The 20267-nt window shown below is 42.5% G+C and overlaps 3 protein-coding genes and 1 long non-coding RNA gene across 4 annotated transcripts in view; 2 read left to right on the plus strand and 2 right to left on the minus strand.

Moving 5' to 3' along the window:
* The first annotated feature begins 2139 nt into the window (after positions 1-2139).
* On the plus strand, positions 2140-4023 carry LOC121605878. The gene is made up of 3 exons (XR_006006807.1): positions 2140-2200; positions 2310-2411; positions 2628-4023. It is a non-coding gene; the product is annotated as an uncharacterized LOC121605878 (long non-coding RNA).
* Positions 4024-6747: 2724 nt separating this feature from the next.
* On the minus strand, positions 6748-9344 carry LOC121605398 (type I iodothyronine deiodinase-like). The gene is made up of 4 exons (XM_041935291.1): positions 9005-9344; positions 8784-8927; positions 7955-8154; positions 6748-7602 (listed from the first exon to the last, which is right to left on the minus strand). Exons 1-4 carry the CDS (start codon positions 9339-9341, stop codon positions 7537-7539), a joined length of 747 nt encoding a protein of 248 aa, XP_041791225.1. The 5' UTR covers positions 9342-9344; the 3' UTR covers positions 6748-7536.
* Positions 9345-13811: 4467 nt separating this feature from the next.
* On the minus strand, positions 13812-16354 carry dio1 (iodothyronine deiodinase 1). The gene is made up of 4 exons (XM_041935146.1): positions 15980-16354; positions 15759-15902; positions 15035-15234; positions 13812-14686 (listed from the first exon to the last, which is right to left on the minus strand). Exons 1-4 carry the CDS (start codon positions 16314-16316, stop codon positions 14621-14623), a joined length of 747 nt encoding a protein of 248 aa, XP_041791080.1. The 5' UTR covers positions 16317-16354; the 3' UTR covers positions 13812-14620.
* Positions 16355-19890: 3536 nt separating this feature from the next.
* LOC121605454 (zinc finger protein GLIS1) overlaps positions 19891-20267 on the plus strand; it is a 75551-nt gene continuing 75174 nt past the window's right edge. The window contains exon 1 of the mRNA XM_041935365.1: positions 19891-20143. Coding sequence (XP_041791299.1) covers positions 19891-20143 — 253 coding nt within the window. The remainder of the gene's footprint in view (positions 20144-20267) is intronic.

Below are 20267 nucleotides of genomic sequence, written 5' to 3' on the forward strand. Positions count from 1 at the left end.
TTGTTTTATTTTGCCTGAATGTACATTTATACAATGTCACATTTAAAATATGCTCCTGAAACTGAGATTTGTTAAATTAAGGCTTAAGTTACACTTATACAAGTATTCAAATGAAGCGTATGGTAAAAATACCATATAGAATGATGTACTTTAATGTAAAAGGGGGAATCTGTACTCCGCTTACACTCACTGCCAGCACAGAATAGCTCATTGTTGTTGCAGGATTGGGAGAATACAGGTAAAAAAAAAAGTGTAACTGTCCAACAGCAAGCAGCCTACATTACATTCACATCTCCTCTCCTTTGACTGTTACTGCTCCAGCAACACCACACACACACCAGCCTGCAGCAGGCAGGATGCACCAGCATCACCAGCACACCGATCACTTATATGTGCCTGCAGTGGAGCCAGGGCTCACTGTAGCCCACAGCCACCGGACCAACAAGAGGAAGTCTGGGAGCATGAAGGAGACTTAATGGCAGGGAAACACTCTGCATGCTGTGACATGAGAAAGTACAAGGGACAGAGTTTCAGCTGTCCACACCAGTGGTCCCATCCTGTGGGGTCAGGGCCACTGCAGCGGATAACTAGATGACTAATGTGATAGAAGTAAGAAGAGTTCGACTACACAAATTTGTATTATATTTCTTTTTTTCCCCCTAATCTTTATTGAATAGTTTTATCTTGAGGGTCAAAGGCAGAAAAGTGAAACGTCTGATCTGCACAGCATTGTGAACTCTTGTCAGATTTTACTTAAGATGCCTATTTATCATAACTGGGTGTCCTTGGTAGGACCTTCCTCACTGTACATTGATTGGATGACAACAAATATCTACTTTGTATGTGTTACAGTGACAGTCCAACAGGTCCTGCAGGCTTTGGAAGAAGAGCTAACCTTTGTTTCTACTCAAGCAACATGTGGAACGTGGCCAGTGTGAGAAAATATACTGAACAAGGAAAGTGCCATTTTCACAGTGTACATAGGATAGTGGTGAGATACATGAGAGGAGTGAGACTAGTGTCAGGTCGCGTGGGGGTCCCATGGAGTTTTAAGATTAACTTATAGCTTCCTTCTGTATGTTTTGTGAATCAAAGTCGGACTTTAAGTTTTCTGAATCTGACCTGCAAGCTAAGCACAAACAGCCTTACTCACCTTGCTGCTCTCCCCTGGCTGTCTCTTTCTCAGGGAAGGAGTTTGCTCCCTGGATTTGTCCATGAATAAAGCAGCTTTTACATGAAGGGGATTAATATGTTTTTTTGTGGGCCAGCTACTTTTGAAGATGAAGCACACTCAGCCAGATGGGTCACTTCGACGTCTGAGAGCATACAAGAAAAACAGCCCCATGTTTTTCATGTCTGTTGCTCTCCTGTTGGATTAAAAATGGCTTCACACTGCCCTCTGGTGGGCTTCAGTGGACCCTCCTGCTTTGCACAGACCTTTGGCCTAGACACGACATTTACCCTCCCAAAAAGCCGATGAACATACTACACAAGCTGGCTTTGGTTTTACTTAAGATATGTGAATCTTAACAGAAGTATATGGTTGGGAGGATCTGTCAGCGTTCTGGTTCCTGTGCAACAATAGGAAACGAGGTTGAGTTGCTGCTGGCTGCTCTCCACAGGATGTGGCCTGGCTGGGCAGCAGCCAAACCTGCTCTCCAACATCAGAGCCACACAGTTAATGTTATGAAAGCTGTAGCCACACAAAACTGCCTTGTATACGACCATATTCTAAAAGACTTGCAACCATGAGTTATGATCCCGTAGTTTTTAAGACTTACATGATTATCTTCAGGGGCTTTTTTGCTTGATATATTCATCATTGCTTTTTTCATCAGGATTTAATTGTACTGTCGCACACCAATCAGGCAAGTCACATTACCACTAACGCTGCTCTTTTATTGCGTGGATCGTGAAAAATGTTGCAGGAGAACATATTAAAATGAACTCAAGCATATGAGGAGGTTATTCATTTAGTGCTGGTGTGGGTAAGAAGAGGCGGAAGCCAATTAAGCAAATGATGAAAATACTGTTGGGAGCCTAATTATACTTACCTTAAGGCAAATTAAAATCTACAGTACTTTCCATGATCAAATAGGGCCACTGCTTAAAAATGCCTTTCTTACAGCCATAGAATACAAACATTGTTTCTCAAATTGTTTCATTCTTAGGCTCTGGTGATATGGATGGAATGAACAAGGTAAATATTGTAACATGCAGATAATCTTTGCATTTAGAGCTTAATCTTCTCTCGTGAAATGGTATACGTTTAATAAAAAAAGACAAAACATTGTGCACTCTTTCTCCAGAATTCCCCAAACAATTTAAGTGGCATTAGCAATCCTCCTGGGACCCCAAGGGATGACGGGGAGCTGAGTGGAAACTTCCTCCACTCCTTTCAGAGCGAGAACGTAAGTCCTCCTTCGTGCCCGTTCTCCTCAGCTAACGCTGGACTGAAAAAAGTGCTTTGATGAAGCCAGAGGTAGAGCGCTGTTGACCACACAGTGAAACCACAGTCACAGCATGTTAACATCACCGCTTGCAGTAGCAGTGTGGAGAACGAGCTGGGGCGTCTGACCCAGTAGAGCTCGGTGTGTTTTAATCCTCTGTTCTCTGTGCTTCCATAGTACTCTCCAACCATGACGATGAGCGTGTGACCTCCCCTCCGCCCCACCCGACATTATTTGCCATCATTCCGAGGATCTGAACTTACTATAGGACACGGCCAAACACATCAGCACCAAATCAGGGACAGGCGCCATTTTGGTTCCACACCAACGCCAGAATGCTGATCGGAGAAAAATGGGAATGGCTGGCGACCACTGCTCCTTGCTCAAAATGAAGGACAATTTCTCCATTTATCACGACCCCAAGTGTGACAAAACCAGCTACTGAAAATGCATACATGACACGTTTTATGTTCTTTGCAGAGCCCCCATAAAACCCTCTCAGCCCCCCTCAACCCTAGAGCGAAGAGAGAGAAAAAAAAGGTTGAAGTTTACCTCTTGTACTTTTTAATTATTGCTTTGTGGTGCAAGATGTGCAGGAAATGTCTCCGCTTTTGTCACTTAAAACACTGGAGAGTGTGTATATGCATTGTGAGCTTGGAACGTCTTTGTCTCGTCATTTTACTTATCGCCATGCATACTGTGTCACAAAAGTCAGTTGACATAGGACTCAGATTTTGCCTTTTACTCTGTGGCCACCTTTATGAATAATGTACTATTCTTCCCAACGCCCACCCTTCTATTTAAAGAGGTCTGAAAAGACGGCTTTTATTGTGACGACCTTTCACGGTATGTAAGTGCTCAGATGGTTCTTACAATGTCAATTTGATCCCGTTTGATCAATTTCAGTCTCTTATTTTGACAGCGATGCGATTCTGCACTCTCTGCTGTTTCAGTTTAAACAGCTAGGCTGCTGTTGCGTTCTGTCAAGGGAAACCAGACTTTGGCATAAGAAGTGAGTGCATGAATGCTGAGAATCTGTGTACAACATACTACCTAGTGCTGCTCTTCTCTATGTGGACACCTGCTTTAAGATGTGGTGTATATCTCTTTACCTGTCTGTGCTTAACACTCTGTGCTCTTCATCGTCGTAGCCTTCTGTGTTATTTCCAGTTTGGTTGATTATGATGAACTGGCTATGAATGAGCTGCCCATTTTAATCTCTCATGCATATTGGTTGTTCATATTTCCCTCCTGTATCATTGGTCGTCCCCTTGGTCCTGCCCCCTCTTGCCCACCCACACATTTTTTTTATATTTTGATACAATCTTTGACTACGTATATATTGTCCCAGTTATTCAGAGTTAGTCAAAGCTTTCTAAACCGATTCTAGTAGGCATCATTATAAACTTAGCGGCAGTGTTGTAAATGTGATGAGAATTTTTTGTTTCTTTTTTTTCTTCCTGTGAACATTACACATTATACACATCTGTCCTATGTTGCCTTTATTTGCTGATATTTTTTTATTTCAAATTGAGGAAAGATTGCTTGTTAATATAATTTTACAATAACTTAACTTCCTGTGTGGCTTGTTTTATTTTGCCTGAATGTACATTTATACAATGTCACATTTAAAATATGCTCCTGAAACTGAGATTTGTTAAATTAAGGCTTAAGTTACACTTATACAAGTATTCAAATGAAGCGTATGGTAAAAATACCATATAGAATGATGTACTTTAATGTAAAAGGGGGAATCTGTACTCCGCTTACACTCACTGCCAGCACAGAATAGCTCATTGTTGTTGCAGGATTGGGAGAATACAGGTAAAAAAAAAAGTGTAACTGTCCAACAGCAAGCAGCCTACATTACATTCACATCTCCTCTCCTTTGACTGTTACTGCTCCAGCAACACCACACACACACCAGCCTGCAGCAGGCAGGATGCACCAGCATCACCAGCACACCGATCACTTATATGTGCCTGCAGTGGAGCCAGGGCTCACTGTAGCCCACAGCCACCGGACCAACAAGAGGAAGTCTGGGAGCATGAAGGAGACTTAATGGCAGGGAAACACTCTGCATGCTGTGACATGAGAAAGTACAAGGGACAGAGTTTCAGCTGTCCACACCAGTGGTCCCATCCTGTGGGGTCAGGGCCACTGCAGCGGATAACTAGATGACTAATGTGATAGAAGTAAGAAGAGTTCGACTACACAAATTTGTATTATATTTCTTTTTTTCCCCCTAATCTTTATTGAATAGTTTTATCTTGAGGGTCAAAGGCAGAAAAGTGAAACGTCTGATCTGCACAGCATTGTGAACTCTTGTCAGATTTTACTTAAGATGCCTATTTATCATAACTGGGTGTCCTTGGTAGGACCTTCCTCACTGTACATTGATTGGATGACAACAAATATCTACTTTGTATGTGTTACAGTGACAGTCCAACAGGTCCTGCAGGCTTTGGAAGAAGAGCTAACCTTTGTTTCTACTCAAGCAACATGTGGAACGTGGCCAGTGTGAGAAAATATACTGAACAAGGAAAGTGCCATTTTCACAGTGTACATAGGATAGTGGTGAGATACATGAGAGGAGTGAGACTAGTGTCAGGTCGCGTGGGGGTCCCATGGAGTTTTAAGATTAACTTATAGCTTCCTTCTGTATGTTTTGTGAATCAAAGTCGGACTTTAAGTTTTCTGAATCTGACCTGCAAGCTAAGCACAAACAGCCTTACTCACCTTGCTGCTCTCCCCTGGCTGTCTCTTTCTCAGGGAAGGAGTTTGCTCCCTGGATTTGTCCATGAATAAAGCAGCTTTTACATGAAGGGGATTAATATGTTTTTTTGTGGGCCAGCTACTTTTGAAGATGAAGCACACTCAGCCAGATGGGTCACTTCGACGTCTGAGAGCATACAAGAAAAACAGCCCCATGTTTTTCATGTCTGTTGCTCTCCTGTTGGATTAAAAATGGCTTCACACTGCCCTCTGGTGGGCTTCAGTGGACCCTCCTGCTTTGCACAGACCTTTGGCCTAGACACGACATTTACCCTCCCAAAAAGCCGATGAACATACTACACAAGCTGGCTTTGGTTTTACTTAAGATATGTGAATCTTAACAGAAGTATATGGTTGGGAGGATCTGTCAGCGTTCTGGTTCCTGTGCAACAATAGGAAACGAGGTTGAGTTGCTGCTGGCTGCTCTCCACAGGATGTGGCCTGGCTGGGCAGCAGCCAAACCTGCTCTCCAACATCAGAGCCACACAGTTAATGTTATGAAAGCTGTAGCCACACAAAACTGCCTTGTATACGACCATATTCTAAAAGACTTGCAACCATGAGTTATGATCCCGTAGTTTTTAAGACTTACATGATTATCTTCAGGGGCTTTTTTGCTTGATATATTCATCATTGCTTTTTTCATCAGGATTTAATTGTACTGTCGCACACCAATCAGGCAAGTCACATTACCACTAACGCTGCTCTTTTATTGCGTGGATCGTGAAAAATGTTGCAGGAGAACATATTAAAATGAACTCAAGCATATGAGGAGGTTATTCATTTAGTGCTGGTGTGGGTAAGAAGAGGCGGAAGCCAATTAAGCAAATGATGAAAATACTGTTGGGAGCCTAATTATACTTACCTTAAGGCAAATTAAAATCTACAGTACTTTCCACCCCCCCCCCCCCCTCCTATTTGATTACATTGTTATGTAACACTATAGTGGACAGGTAGGATCATTTTACAGACAGTGGAAGCCAAAATCCACAGACGTGCAAAGATCAGACAGTTAGGTATTAACTCATATCCTGCGACACTCCACAATGCACATGTATGCACGACTGGCTTAGATTCACTGAACTTAAATGCCCCATGTGCAGTACACTACGTTTACCATTTATCACTTCCAGACAAGACAGCAAACAACAGCCACACGGCCATGTGGTGGAAGACTGTTGTGTGTGTAAAAAAGAAAACCTCTGGAGCTTTGCATTTTGTCTGAATGGGTCGGGGGGAGAGAGAGGATGAGTCACAGCGACTCAGCAAAGTGTCAATGCAAGATGCAGATCACAATACAGATGTGTGGCAAACAATGACTTACACACAGTTCTGGTGCTTCCCATTTGAATGATTTACAGTGAGAGTAACGCAGCCTCTTTCATTTCCATCCAGCTACACTGGCTTTAATTGGAGGAAGAAATATGAAAACAGGCAAACAGATAATTTGCTTTACCCTTTAAAATCACATGTTGCGGATAAATCGAGAACTTGATGCAGGAGTCTTTCCAGGTTGTTTTTATTATACTATAATGTCAACATTCAAAACTAATTGTATTGTGAACATTAAAAGAAATGCAGATAGTTGATAGAGATGTTTATTACACATTAGATTCATGGTGTCAAATCATAAATGCTACTTAATTCAGAGAAGGCCTACTTTTAAGTCATCTTTTAATCAGATTACAGTTCCCAGAGGTTTGCACTGTACCCATCATGTAAAAAGCAGCCTCCTCATATAGACAATCCATAGACAATAGAATCCCTTAGTGATTAACACAGATTAAAATGCTGATGGTACACTTAAAGATAACTGAACCTGCAAGAGAGGTGTAAAACAAGAGCCTCCATTGACTTAAAGGTGAAGGTCTTAACCTTTACAGTTCAGACGACTTTGGTGGCATCTTCTGTACATCACGCGATACCGCAAACACAAACCTGCCACTGAACTTTCTCTCCCTGTTTCACTTCATCTGGCTACAGAAGCCAACGGTTTGATCTGTAGCCGTCACCAAGAAACACAGAGAGGTGTGTTCAGGGTCAGAGATTGAGAGTGAGATATCTTTTCATGAAGTACAGGAGAGCCTGAAGGCAATATTAATGCAAGATTGGAGCAGTTATGTAAGAGATGCCAAAGAGCAGCTATAGAACTACGTGTAGACGTTGCAGTGTATTGATTTAATTGTTGTGTTATATCAGTACTTTGTTTACAATGTTGACACCCCCTCCCCCACTGAACACACAGACCCCTCAATCTGAGACTGGATGGAAAATACATGGTTTGACTTAAAGTCAGAGTTAAACAACCTTCTTATCTAATCTTGTCAAGGAACTGACGCACCTCCAGTGGATCGTAGCCCCAAGGCCCCATCATCCCCTTCGGAACACAGAGTGAGGAATGTTAATGACACATAACGGATGACATTTTCATTTTGAGCAAACGCGATTTCATTATAATCAGAAAGAACGTACCAGCAGAAGACATCAGAAACATGTCTTTATCATTTGATAATGTGCAATTTTTACATTTGTGGCATGGCTAATGTTAGCCTGGCTCCATGCCAAGAATAGGAGTGTTGTATCTGTTTGTTCAACTGCTCCTTCTCACGCAATGGCATGAGGAGAGATTGCTGGTATTATCTAGAATCACGCTATCGCATGAGAGAACAATCAGGCTCACATCACATAAAAGAACAGTATTTTCTCTCGGTGTCAGTAACAGAGCTCACCTTATAGACAACTTTCCCAGCCTGCAGCACGTAAAGCCTCTCGGGCAGAGCGCCATACTTTTTGGCGGACATGTTATTCATGTCATCCACAACCACTGGACACAGGGGCTCTTTTTGAACCAGGATCTGTGCTGCAGACAGCCTGTCCTCCAGGGTCCGATGCTGGTTGATGTTGAAGTTGTTGGTGAAGGCCCAACCGTCTGACACAGAGAACAAGAAAGTAAATTTACTGGAATGGCACTGAATGCAGCGGCACATCGCAGTTAATGACCAAATAGTAAATCCTGTTTTATGGTTGCTGTGTTTGTGATTACAGCACCAAGTGCTTAAGTACTTTTATAGGCCCAGACTATGGTAGTGTTACCAGCTGAGCCGTAAGCACAGAGCTACATGTCATGGACTTAAATGACTTTTCTATAGTGACTTTCAATGTTTGTTTTGGTGAACTCAACATTATGCTGTTTTGGTAAAATATGACACAAGTGAAAAGCAGACTACAGGATCGCTCTAATAGTTTTACGTCATCATTGTATTAGCAATGTATTCATGCAAAGATTGTATTCATGCAAAGATAAACGAAAAAAAAAATCCATTGCTGCATTTAAAACTCTTCCACTGCAGGGATTTTCCACCATGATGCAAAGTAGTGATGGCCTTTGACAAATTTACTGTAGATAAGATTCTACTGTATATTTAAGGTATTTCAGAATAGTGTGAATGAATAAAGTTGATTAGCTTGACCTCCCCCTTCTCCACTCCAGATGCAAAGTTCTTCCTCCACCACTAAATGTCACGTTGGCAACAACTTCACCTGTCAACTGTCACTCACCTGTTGAATGCGCTTCGGCAATGTACACTACAAGAAAGTCAGCTACATCGCTGAAGTCCTTGACGAGTTGCTTAAACTCCTCAAGTTTGTACATAAACGGGGGTCAGGTGCAGCTTCCAAAATTCAGCACCAGCGGTCTGTTGCCTATAGAGAAAATACATATTAGAAATTAGCAGCAGACAGAGGTGCAACTACACCACAGCTGGAGTCTATTAACCTACCTTTCAAGTACTGGCAGATACTTGTTTTCTTTCCTTCCATGTTGACCACAGGTGAGTTTGGAGCTTTCATTCCAACAAAGGCCTCTTGTCCCAGAGATGACCACACGCGACGGACTTGAGCTTTGATGAAATCGGAAGAAGCAAATGAAGGACCCCAATCCTCATACTTAAAGTTGGGATTCTGGGTCATGGTGGTCTTTTCACCCATTTTGAGGATGATCTTCTTGGTGAGGCTTGGTGAAATAAAATGCATAAGCCGGAGCAGGAGATTGACCCCTACCATAAAGCAAAACAAGGACACCGTCGACACATAGACCATAAGTTTTTGCAAAGACATGCTTGCACCTTGGTGGTGAAGCCCCGTTACCCCACAGCCTCTTGCAATACTGCTATGTGATTGTAGAACATGTCTGTAAACGCCCACTCGGCTAAAGTCCGATAACAGCTGCATTCACGGCCTCTTTCTGAGCTCGTACTTTCTCTGCGCAAATAGAAAATACGTGTGGCTGGGTACCGTGTGCCTTAAAACGTGTTATTGTTCATTTCCTGCGCCCTCCTTGTGTTTTTAATCCGTGAATTAATATCAACTTTTACATTTTACAAGACCTCTAATAAATTATGTCATTTCAAGGTCTCCCTTTAGCCACATCACATAATCTAGAGACTTAGAAGCATATCAGTCCCATGTCTGCTTTGCTGCCGTTTTTGTATTTTTTATGCCGACATGTCAAAACATTTTCTGTGTTAGCTTTGTCTGTCACACCTGCTTCACCTTGGTCTTCTCCACTAATGGAAGACTCTTGCTTGCTGGATAACTTTTATTCTCAAAAGAATGCACGTCACGCCACGGTCTAAAACTGCTTGCTCCCACTCATCAGCCACACCTGAGTGCCTCACCTGGCTGATTATGACCTCTCACACTTCACAGCAGGGAGGCCCCCAGTGGTGGGATGCTCACAGCAAAAATAAAAAAATAAAAATGAAACACAAGCACAGAAATGGCTGATTCATATTATCAGCATGATACAGTGTGTGTATTTGAATGCACAGTATTTGATAAGTAGTGTTCACGTTTAAATGCACAGAGTGGAAACAACTGGGAGGATCAATAGGGGTTCATTTTTGCTATTGGGCCCCTAATCTGCCTAGCTTCCTTACCTTCTACCACACATCTGACAAGTAGAAGAGAGGAAGCAAGCAGGAAAAAAATGAATTGGGTCACATCAAAACAGTTTAAGGAACACGGGGAAAATTTTCAAAGAAATCAAAGCTCACATCAACCACAACCTCCTTAATGACAAGAAACGTAAAGTGTAGTCTATGCTTTTGTTTTGCTGAAGTGGACTCCACCACACTCCTTCTACAACATTTATAACATTAACTTGGCATCTTGTTCCATCCGCCTTGTATTTACATAATACACACAAGTGTTGTTACTGACATCGTCAACTCTGACACGAATTAGGATTTCCCCTTCCAGGGAAAGACCACTAGGTGGCGCTACAGAATAGCATGTTTCACATTAAAATCCTGATTCAGACTAACACCGTCTCTCTGAACATCGGTTTTATTATAGGAAAGAACAATTTGACCCGTGATTATGGGCGTTTGAGAGATTTGGACGGTAATATTTAACGTTTAAACGTAGCTTTCTTTTTTTAAACTAAGTCCCATTTAAAATCAAATTTTCTAAAACTATCCAGGTGATCATTTTGATTAGTAGTGTTTTGCCCCTACGCACTTTTGTATGCAATCAGACCTAATGAGCCACGATCGAAAAAAATAATTTCAAAACAATTAAAGGAATCATGCAGGTGAAATAATGTAGGCAGCTCAAACAAAAATGTGAATTACAAGAAAGTAGCTCCTTTTACGTTTTCATTCTCTGACAAATATCCAAACATTAAGCTACAGAATGTATTGATCATTATTTGATCAGTGTGATAACGCTCCGCGGACGGACCGCACCAGAGTCTGCAGAACACAGTTGTTGAGTGACCTATTATACATTATTATATCGAGATTTGAAGAGTGGGTACACGCCAGTGTTTAATAGCATGCGTGCACGCAGGAGCTCGCAAACTTCTCATCCAGGCTAAGAAAAACACAGAGAGCCGTCTTGATCCGCATTTTATCCTCCCACAGAAACACGGACACAGTCCTCATTGGTGCTCGTGAATGAGCAGTGGAGCAATCCGGTGTCAATCAGGAAGGGAGGGAGGGAGGAAGGGAGACACATGGGATGCTGATGACTGAGCCTCACTGAGAGGATGCTATCGATCAGTGTAGAGGCCAGCTCTTTGTGGCAGCTATAACCGCGGAAATTCATTGATATTATTGTATTGTCACATCGGGGTAGGCGGGTCACGTGGTGGTGGTACGTCAGCATCAGAGGTGGTAGCCAGTCAGCTGTTCACCTGGTGTTTGGGTTTTGAACGGAGAGGGGGTGAACGGGAAGTGCTACTTTTAGCTGACCGCTTGCTTTTGTTGTAGATGGAATTCCTGCCTTTCTGATGTTAGTGCTCTGTTTTTAATCACCAATAAATGCACGAAGCAGTACTTTTGGAGCATTTTATTCAGTTGATTCAAACTTCAGCCAGCGCGTCGGGTAAGGTATGTTTTTTTTCCCCCTAATTCAGCCTCTCGGCGGCTAAGTGGATCAGGATCGTCGCCTAAAATCAGGCTTGCAAATGTTTTCCCCTCTAGTTTGATGAACATGTTTATGCACGCAATTAGACTGTTTCTGCTCCTCATTGGCTAGTCGGGTCAGGTTTTGTTTCTATGTGCTAGCCTTCGCGTTGATGCAGTTAGCAGTGATTTTCTTACTTTTCTTTTCATGTGCGCAGGTAATGTGAGCAGCGGCTGCACACTGCATGGGAAAGCCGAGTCATCAATGCAGAACTCATCAGCGTTATTCGTGATGGTCAGCCACTGTCAGACCCAGTCTTTCACAGACTTCACCGGCTTGTCGCTCGCCGTGTACGGCAGCAAGGCGGACATCTGTACGCGACGAGCAGGTAGCGCCGGTTTTGGATCTCAAATTTGTCGGAGCTCCCATGACACCCCGACTCTCATGAGCTGCAGCTGCCCGAAAAACGCGGCCCCAAGTGTGACAAAACCAGCGACTGAAAATGCATACATGACACGTTTTATGTTCTTTGCAGAGCCCCCTCAGCCCCCCTCAACCCCAGAGCGAAGAGATATTGCCTTTATTTGCTGATATTTTTTTTATTTCAAATTGAGGAAAGATTGATTGTTAATATAAATCTACAATAACTTAACTTCCTTTGGGGCTTGTTTTATTTTGCCTGAATGTACATGTGTACAGTGTCACATTTAAAATATGCTCCTAAAACGGTGATTTGTTAAATTAAGGCTAAGTTACACTTATACAAGTATTCAAATGAAGCATATGGTAAAAATACCATATAGAATGATGTACTTTAATGTAAACGGGGAAATCTGTACTCCGCTTACACTCACTGCCAGCACAGAATAGCTCACTGTTGTTGCAGGATTGGGGAATACAGGTAAAAAAAAAAAAAAAAGCGGCCTACATTACATTCACATCTCCTCTCCTTTGACTGTTACTGCTCCAGCAACACCACACACACACACACACACACACACACACACACACACACACACACACACCAGCCTGCAGCAGGCAGGATGCACAAGCATCACCAGCTGGTCTCTTTCTCAGGGAAGGATTTTGCTCCCTGGATTTGTCCATGAATAAGGCAGCTTTTAAACCAACTGAGGTTATTACATTAAGGGGATTAATATGCTTTTTTTGTGGGCCAGCTACTTTTGAAGATGAAGCACACTCAGCCAGATGGGTCACTTCGACGTCTGAGAGCTTACAAGAAAAACAGCCCCATGTTTTTCATGTCTGTTGCTCTCCTGTTGGATTAAAAATGGCTTCACACTGCCCTCTGGTGGGCTTCAGTGGACCCTCCTGCTTTGCACAGACCTTTGGCCTAGACACGACATTTACCCTCCCAAAAAGCCGATGAACATACTACACAAGCTGGCTTTGGTTTTACTTAAGATATGTGAATCTTAACAGAAGTCTATGGTTGGGAGGATCTGTTAGCGTTCTGGTTCCTGTGCAACAATAGGAAACGAGGTTGAGTTGCTGCTGGCTGCTCTCCACAGGATGTGGCCTGGCTGGGCAGCAGCCAAACCTGCTCTCCAACATCAGAGCCACACAGTTAATGTTATGAAAGCTGTAGCCACACAAAACTGCTTTGTAACACTTTCGTGGACAGGTAGGATCATGGAGACTGGAAGCCAAAATCAACAGACGTGCAAAGATCAGACAGTTAGGTATTAACTCATATCCTGCGACACTCCACAATGCACATGCACATGTATGCATGCGTGCACGACTGGCTTAGATTCACTGAACTTAAATGCCCCATGTGCAGTACACTACGTTTACCATTTATCACTTCCAGACAAGACAGCAAACAACAGCCACTCATAAAAAAGAAAACCCCTCTGGAGCTTTGCACTTTGTCTGAATGGGTCGGGGGGAGAGAGAGGATGAGTCACAGCGACTCAGCAAAGTGTCAATGCAAGATGCAGATCACAATACAGATGTGTGGCAAACAATGGCTTACACACAGTTCTGGTGCTTCCCATTTGAATGATTTACAGTGAGAGTAACGCAGCCTCTTTCATTTCCATCCAGCTACACTGGCTTTAATTGGAAGAAGAAATATGAAAACAGGCAAACAGATAATTTGCTTTACCCTTTAAAATCACATGTCGAGGATAAATTGAGAACTTGATGCAGGAGTCTTTCCAGGTTGTTTTTTATTATACTATAATGTCAACATTCAAAACTAATTGTATTGTGAACATTAAAAGAAATGCAGATAGTTGATAGAGATGTTTATTACACATTAGATTCATGGTGTCAAATCATAAATGCTACGTAATTCAGAGAAGGCCTACTTTTAGGTCATCTTTTAATCAGATTACAGTTCCCAGAGGTTTGCACTGTACCCATCATGTAAAAAGCAGCCTCCTCATATAGACAATCCATAAACAATAGAATCCCTTAGTGATTAACACAGATTAAAATGCTGATGGTACACTTAAAGATAACTGAACCTGCAAGAGAGGTGTAAAACAAGAGCCTTCATTGACTTAAAGGTGAAGGTCTTAACCTTTACAGTTAAGACGACTATGGTGGCATCTTCTGTACATCACGTGATTCCGCAAACACAAACCTGCCACTGAACTTTCTCTCCCTGTTTCACTTCATCTGGCTACAGAAGCCAACGGTTTGATCTGTAGCCGTCACCAAGAAACACAGAGAGGTGTGTTCAGGGTCAGAGATTGAGAGTGAGATATTTTTTCATAAAGTACAGGAGAGCCTGAAGGCAATATTAATGCAAGATTGGAGCAGTTATGTAAGAGATGCCAAAGAGCAGCTATAGAACTACGTGTAGACGTTGCAGTGTATTGATTTAATTGTTGTGTTATATCAGTACTTTGTTTACAATGTTGACACCCCCTCCCCCACTGAACACACAGACCCCTCAATCTGAGACTGGATGGAAAATACATGGTTTGACTTAAAGTCAGAGTTAAACAACCTTCTTATCTAATCTTGTCAAGGAACTGACGCACCTCCAGTGGATCGTAGCCCCAAGGCCCCATCATCCCCTTCGGAACACAGAGTGAGGAATGTTAATGACACATAACGGATGACATTTTCATTTTGAGCAAATGCAATTTCATTATAATCAGAAAGAACGTACCAGCAGAAGACATCAGAGACATGTTTTTATCATATGATAATGTGCAATTTTTACATTTGTGGCATGGCTAATGTTAGCCTGGCTCCATGCCAAGAATAGGAGTGTTGTATCTGTTTGTTCAACTGCTCCTTCTCACGCAATGGCATGAGGAGAGATTGCTGGTCTAGAGTTACGCTATCGCATGAGAGAAACAATCAGGCTCACATCACATAAAAGAACAGGAATTTCTCTCGGTGTCAGTAACAGAGCTCACCTTATAGACAACTTTCCCAGCCTGCAGCACGTAAAGCCTCTCGGGCAGAGCGCCATACTTTATGGCGGACATGTTATTCATGTCATCCACAACCACTGGACACAGGGGCTCTTTTTGAACCAGGATCTGTGCTGCAGACAGCCTGTCCTCCAGGGTCCGATGCTGGTTGATGTCGAAGTTGTTGGTGAAGGCCCAACCGTCTGACACAGAGAACAAGAAAGTAAATTTACTGGAATGGCACTGAATGCAGCGGCACATCGCAGTTAATGACCATATAGTAAATCCTGTTTTATGGTTGCTGTGTTTGTGATTACAGCACCAAGTTCTTAAGTACTTTTATTGGGGCGAAGGCCCAGACTATGGTAGTGTTACCAGCTGAGCCGTAAGCACAGAGCTACATGTCATGGACTTAAAGGACTTTTCTATAGTGACTTTCAATGTTTGTTTTGGTGAACTCAACATTATGCTGTTTTGATAAAATATGATGACACAAGTGAAAAGCAGACTACAGGATCGCTGCATTTAAAACTTATCCACTGCAGGGATTTTCCACCATGATGCAAAGTAGTGATGGCCTTTGATAAATGTACTGTAGATAAGATTCGACTGTATATTTAAGGTATTTCAGAATAGCGTGAATGAATAAAGTTGATTTGCTTGACCTCCCCCTTCTCCACTCTGGATGTCACGTTGGCAACAACTTCACCTGACAACCATCACTCACCTGTTGAATGTGCTTCAGCCATGTACACTACAAGAAAGTCAGCTACATCGCTGAAGTCCTTGACGAGTTGCTTGAACTCCTCAAGTTTGTAGACAAACGGGGGTCAGGTGCAGCTTCCAAAACTCAGCACCAGTGGTCTGTTGCCTATAGAGAAAATACTTATTAGGAATTAGCAGCAGACAGAGGTGCAACTACACCAAAGCTGGAGTTTATCAACCTACCTTTCAAGTACTGGCAGATACTTGTTTTCTTTCCTTCCATGTTGACCACAGGTGAGTCTGGAGCTTTCATTCCAACAAAGGCTTCTTGTCCCAGAGATAACCACATGTGATGGGAGGCAGTTTTGATAAAGTTAATTGAGGTAAATGTCAGACCCCAATCCTCATACTTAAAGTTGGGATTCTGGGTCATGGTGGTCTTTTCACCCATTTTGAGGATAATCTTCTTGGTGAGGCTTGGTGAAATAAAATGCATAATCCGGACCAAGAGATTGACCCCTATCATAAAGCAAAACAAGGACACCGTCGACACATAGACCATTAGTTTTTGCAAAGACATGCTTGCACCTTGGTGGTGAAGCCCCGTTTCCGCACAGCCTCTTGCAATACTGCTATGTGATTGTAGGACATGTCTGTAAACGCCCACTCGGCTAAAGTTCGATAGCAGCTGCATTCACGGCCTCTTTCTGAGCTCGTACTTTCTAGAGCGCAAGTAGAAAATACGTGTGGCTGGCTTCCGTGTGCCTTAAAACGTGTTATTGTTCATTTCCTGCGCCCTCCTTGTGTTTTTAATCCACGAATTAATATTAACTTTTACATTTTACAAGACCTCTAATAAATTATGTCATTTCAAGGTCTCCCTTTAGCCACATCACATAAAGTAGAGACTTGGAACCATATCAGTCCAATGGTAAGGAGCAAATGGCTTTTGATTGTTTTTAAGGACAGGCCTTGCCATGGCTAGCAATTGATTAGCCCATTGTGCCCTATCATCGTGAACTTTACTCAGTAAATCGGTTAGTTAACGGTTATCATTTCCTACCAAAATGAAGGGAAAAAAGTTAAAAAAAAAAAAAAAAGAAGCACTTGTTGTGCAGAGGTATTTTCGTGAAGTCGCAGATATTTGCTTATCTAACCGAAATGCTAAAACATTTTAATCAAATATTTCAGTAAGAAATGTAGCTTCAGTCACTTTTGGCTTTTTACCTCTGTCGCACCACACTGGCCTATTGAATCGCCGAAAGACTCCACCACTGTCTAAGATGTCTTAACAATTCGAGGCTATATGAGATTTAACATTATACTTGCGGGGGGCAGAGAGACTACAAAGCAAATTTCCAGTGAACATTGAGCTATCTTAGCCTGTCGAAACTAGCCAAATCTGAGGGAGTCAGCATTCGTATATGGCACGCGCTGCAGTAGTTATTCGCGGTTAATCCCATTAGACCGAGCACCGGCTATCAAACTGCCATGGCTAGCCAGTTGATGTGTTAGCAAACAATTTCTTAGCTACTCAATTTAACCACATGAGACAGAGCGACATGGGCATCCCACTTCAAACGTCTCTCTCGCCATATGCTGAAGGTGAGTCTAATTTAAATGCTACGTTTTTGTCTATCAGTTGCCGCCACCCGAAATATGCTTAAGGGGGTCGAATGGTTGCTAGCTAATGTTAGCTCAAATATGGCTTAACCGCTGGCTGGAGTGTAGCTCTCTGCTTTGCTGCTGTTTCCTATTGCAATACTGCATTTACCAAGGAAATGTAAAATCTGGTACATGTATCCCATTACTCCGAATAATTCTAGGTATTTTGTGTGTCGTCAGGTGAAAACATTTTCTGTGTTAGCTTGGTCTGTCGCACCTGCTTCATCTTGGTCTTCTCCACTGATGGAGGACTCTTGCTTGCTGGATCACTTTTATTCTCAGAAAAGGAACTATGTATCTTTGTACGCACAGTTCCTGCATTTATTGTGTATTAGGTTGCTCTTTTATGCTTTTTCAAATTCAGAAATGAAGGAAACTAGTGAAATTTGTAAATGATTAACTTCTCTATCCTCTCTTTGATGTTACTCACTTAATTTCCTTGGTTGTAACTGCCTCATTGATTGATGGATTCATATTATCAGCATGATACAGTGTGTGTATTTGAATGCACAGTATTTGATAAGTCGTGTTCAAGTTTAAATGCACAGAGTGGAAACAACTGGGAGGATCAATAGGGGTTCATTTTTGCTATTGGGCCCCTAATCTGCCTAGCTTCCTTACCTTCTACCACATATCTGAGAAGTAGAAGAGAGGAAGCAAGCAGGAAAAAAAGAATTGGGTCACATCAAAACAGTTTAAGGAACACGGGGAAAATGTTCAAAGAAATCAAAGCTCACATCAACCACAACCTCCTTAATGACAAGAAACGTAAAGTGTAGTCTATGCTTTTGTTTTGCTGAAGTGGATTCACATTTCCAACAGCACGCAAAGGCAACATCAGATCCAGCTATTCTAGTCACGCATTTCCGCATTTTTACAGACTTCAAAATGCTGGCAAACATAACAAACACACTCCATCACACTCCTTCTACAACATGTATAAACATTAGCTTGGCATCTTGTTCCATCCGCCTTGTATTTACATAATACACACAAGTGTTGTTACTGACATCGTCAACTCTGACACGAATTAGGATTTCCCCTTCCAGGTAAAGGCCACTAGGTGGCGCTACAGAATAGCATGTTTCACATTAAAATACTGTTTCAGACGAACACCGTCTCTCTGAACATCGGTTTTATTATAGGATAGAACAATTTGATCCGTGATTATGGGCGTTTGAGAGATTTGGACGGTAATATTTTATTTTTAAATGCGCTTGTAACTCACTAAGTGACATTTAAAATCCAATTTTTATCCAACTATCCAGGTGATCATTTTGATTAGTAGTGTTTTGCCCCTACGCACTTTTGTATGCAATCAGACCTAATGAGCCACGATCCAAAAAAAATAATTTCAAAACAATTAAAGGAATCATGCCGGTAAAATAATGTAGGCAGCTCAAACAAAAATGTGAATTACAAGAAAGTAGCTCCTTTCACGTTTTCATTCTCTGACAAATATCCAAACATTAAGCTACAGAATGTGAAAATCCTCTGCTCAATGAGAATTCACCTCCCGTTTTTATGTACCTCTGCGTCTCGTTCCCCCATCATCTCTCTATAGATTGAAACGGGATGGAAACCAAAAAGAATAGATAAGAAAGCTGTCTTAATGAGTACCGAATGCACAGGCTCCATTGCCTAATAAAAGTTGTCATAGCCCATATTTATATGAAAAAAAACGGTGATATGCGTGCAGAATTACTTGCGTCGTTTCCTGTCTGGGCTGTGCTGCACAAAACACTGAATTTGAGCGCTATGTGGTTGTATATAGGCTATGGCCCCTCGATATGTTTTGAGGGCAGATTAATGTTAATATGATTTGATCCGTGTGATAACGCTCCGCGGACGGACCGCACCAGAGTCTGCAGAACAAAGTTGTTGAGTGACCTATTATGCATTTTTATATCGAGATTTGAAGAGTAGGCACAAGCCAGTGTTTCATAGCATGCGTGCTCGCAAACTTCACATCCAGGCTCAGAGCTACAAACAGCCGTTTCGATCCGCATTTTATCCTCCCACAGAAACACGGACACAGTCTTTATTGGTTCTTGTGAATGAGCAGTGGAGCAATCGGGTGTCAATCAGAGAGGGAGGGAGGAAGGGAGAGAGAGACACATGGGATGCTGATGACTGATCCTCACTGAGAGGATGCTATCGATCAGGCTTGCAAATGTTTTCCCCTCCAGTTTGATAAACATGTTTATGCAAGCAATTAGACTGTTTCTGCTCCTCATTGGCTAATTGGGTCAGGTAGGTGTTACCAAATCCCTGAAGTTGAATCGTTTTGTTTCTATGTGCTCGATTTTTCTGTTCAAATGAACGCATGGTTGCACGAAGAAAAAAAACAAAACAGTCGCCTTCGCGTTGATGCAGTTAGCAGTGATTTTCTTACTTTTCTTTTCATGTGCGCAGGTAATGTGAGCAGCGGCTGCACACTGCATGGGAAAGCCGAGTCATCAATGCAGAACTCCTCAGCGCTATTCGGGATGGTCAGCCACTGTCAGACCCAGTCTTTCACAGACTTCACCGGCTTGTCGCTCGCCGTGTACGGCAGCAAGGCGGACATCTGTACGCGGCGAGCCGGTAGCGCCGGTTTTGGATCTCAGATTTGCCGGAGCTCCCATGACACCCCGACTCACATGAGCTGCAGCAGCCCGAAAAGGCTAATCGTGTCCGAGGAAAGGGCGCATCTGTCAGGCAAAGCTCCGCGCTCGTGCCTCCCTCTCCCACCGGTGCAAGGTAGGCCCCTTTTATCCAAACGTGAGCACGAGAACTAAAGTGTTTAAATAATGCAGTTGATGTGATCAGAGATTTCATAGTTCAACAACAGAATTTGTTTGCTAGCTTGGTGACCTATGAATAT

This window comes from Chelmon rostratus, chromosome 4 (assembly GCF_017976325.1).
Source record: "Chelmon rostratus isolate fCheRos1 chromosome 4, fCheRos1.pri, whole genome shotgun sequence".
In the NCBI taxonomy this organism is placed as follows: Eukaryota; Metazoa; Chordata; class Actinopteri; order Chaetodontiformes; family Chaetodontidae; genus Chelmon; species Chelmon rostratus.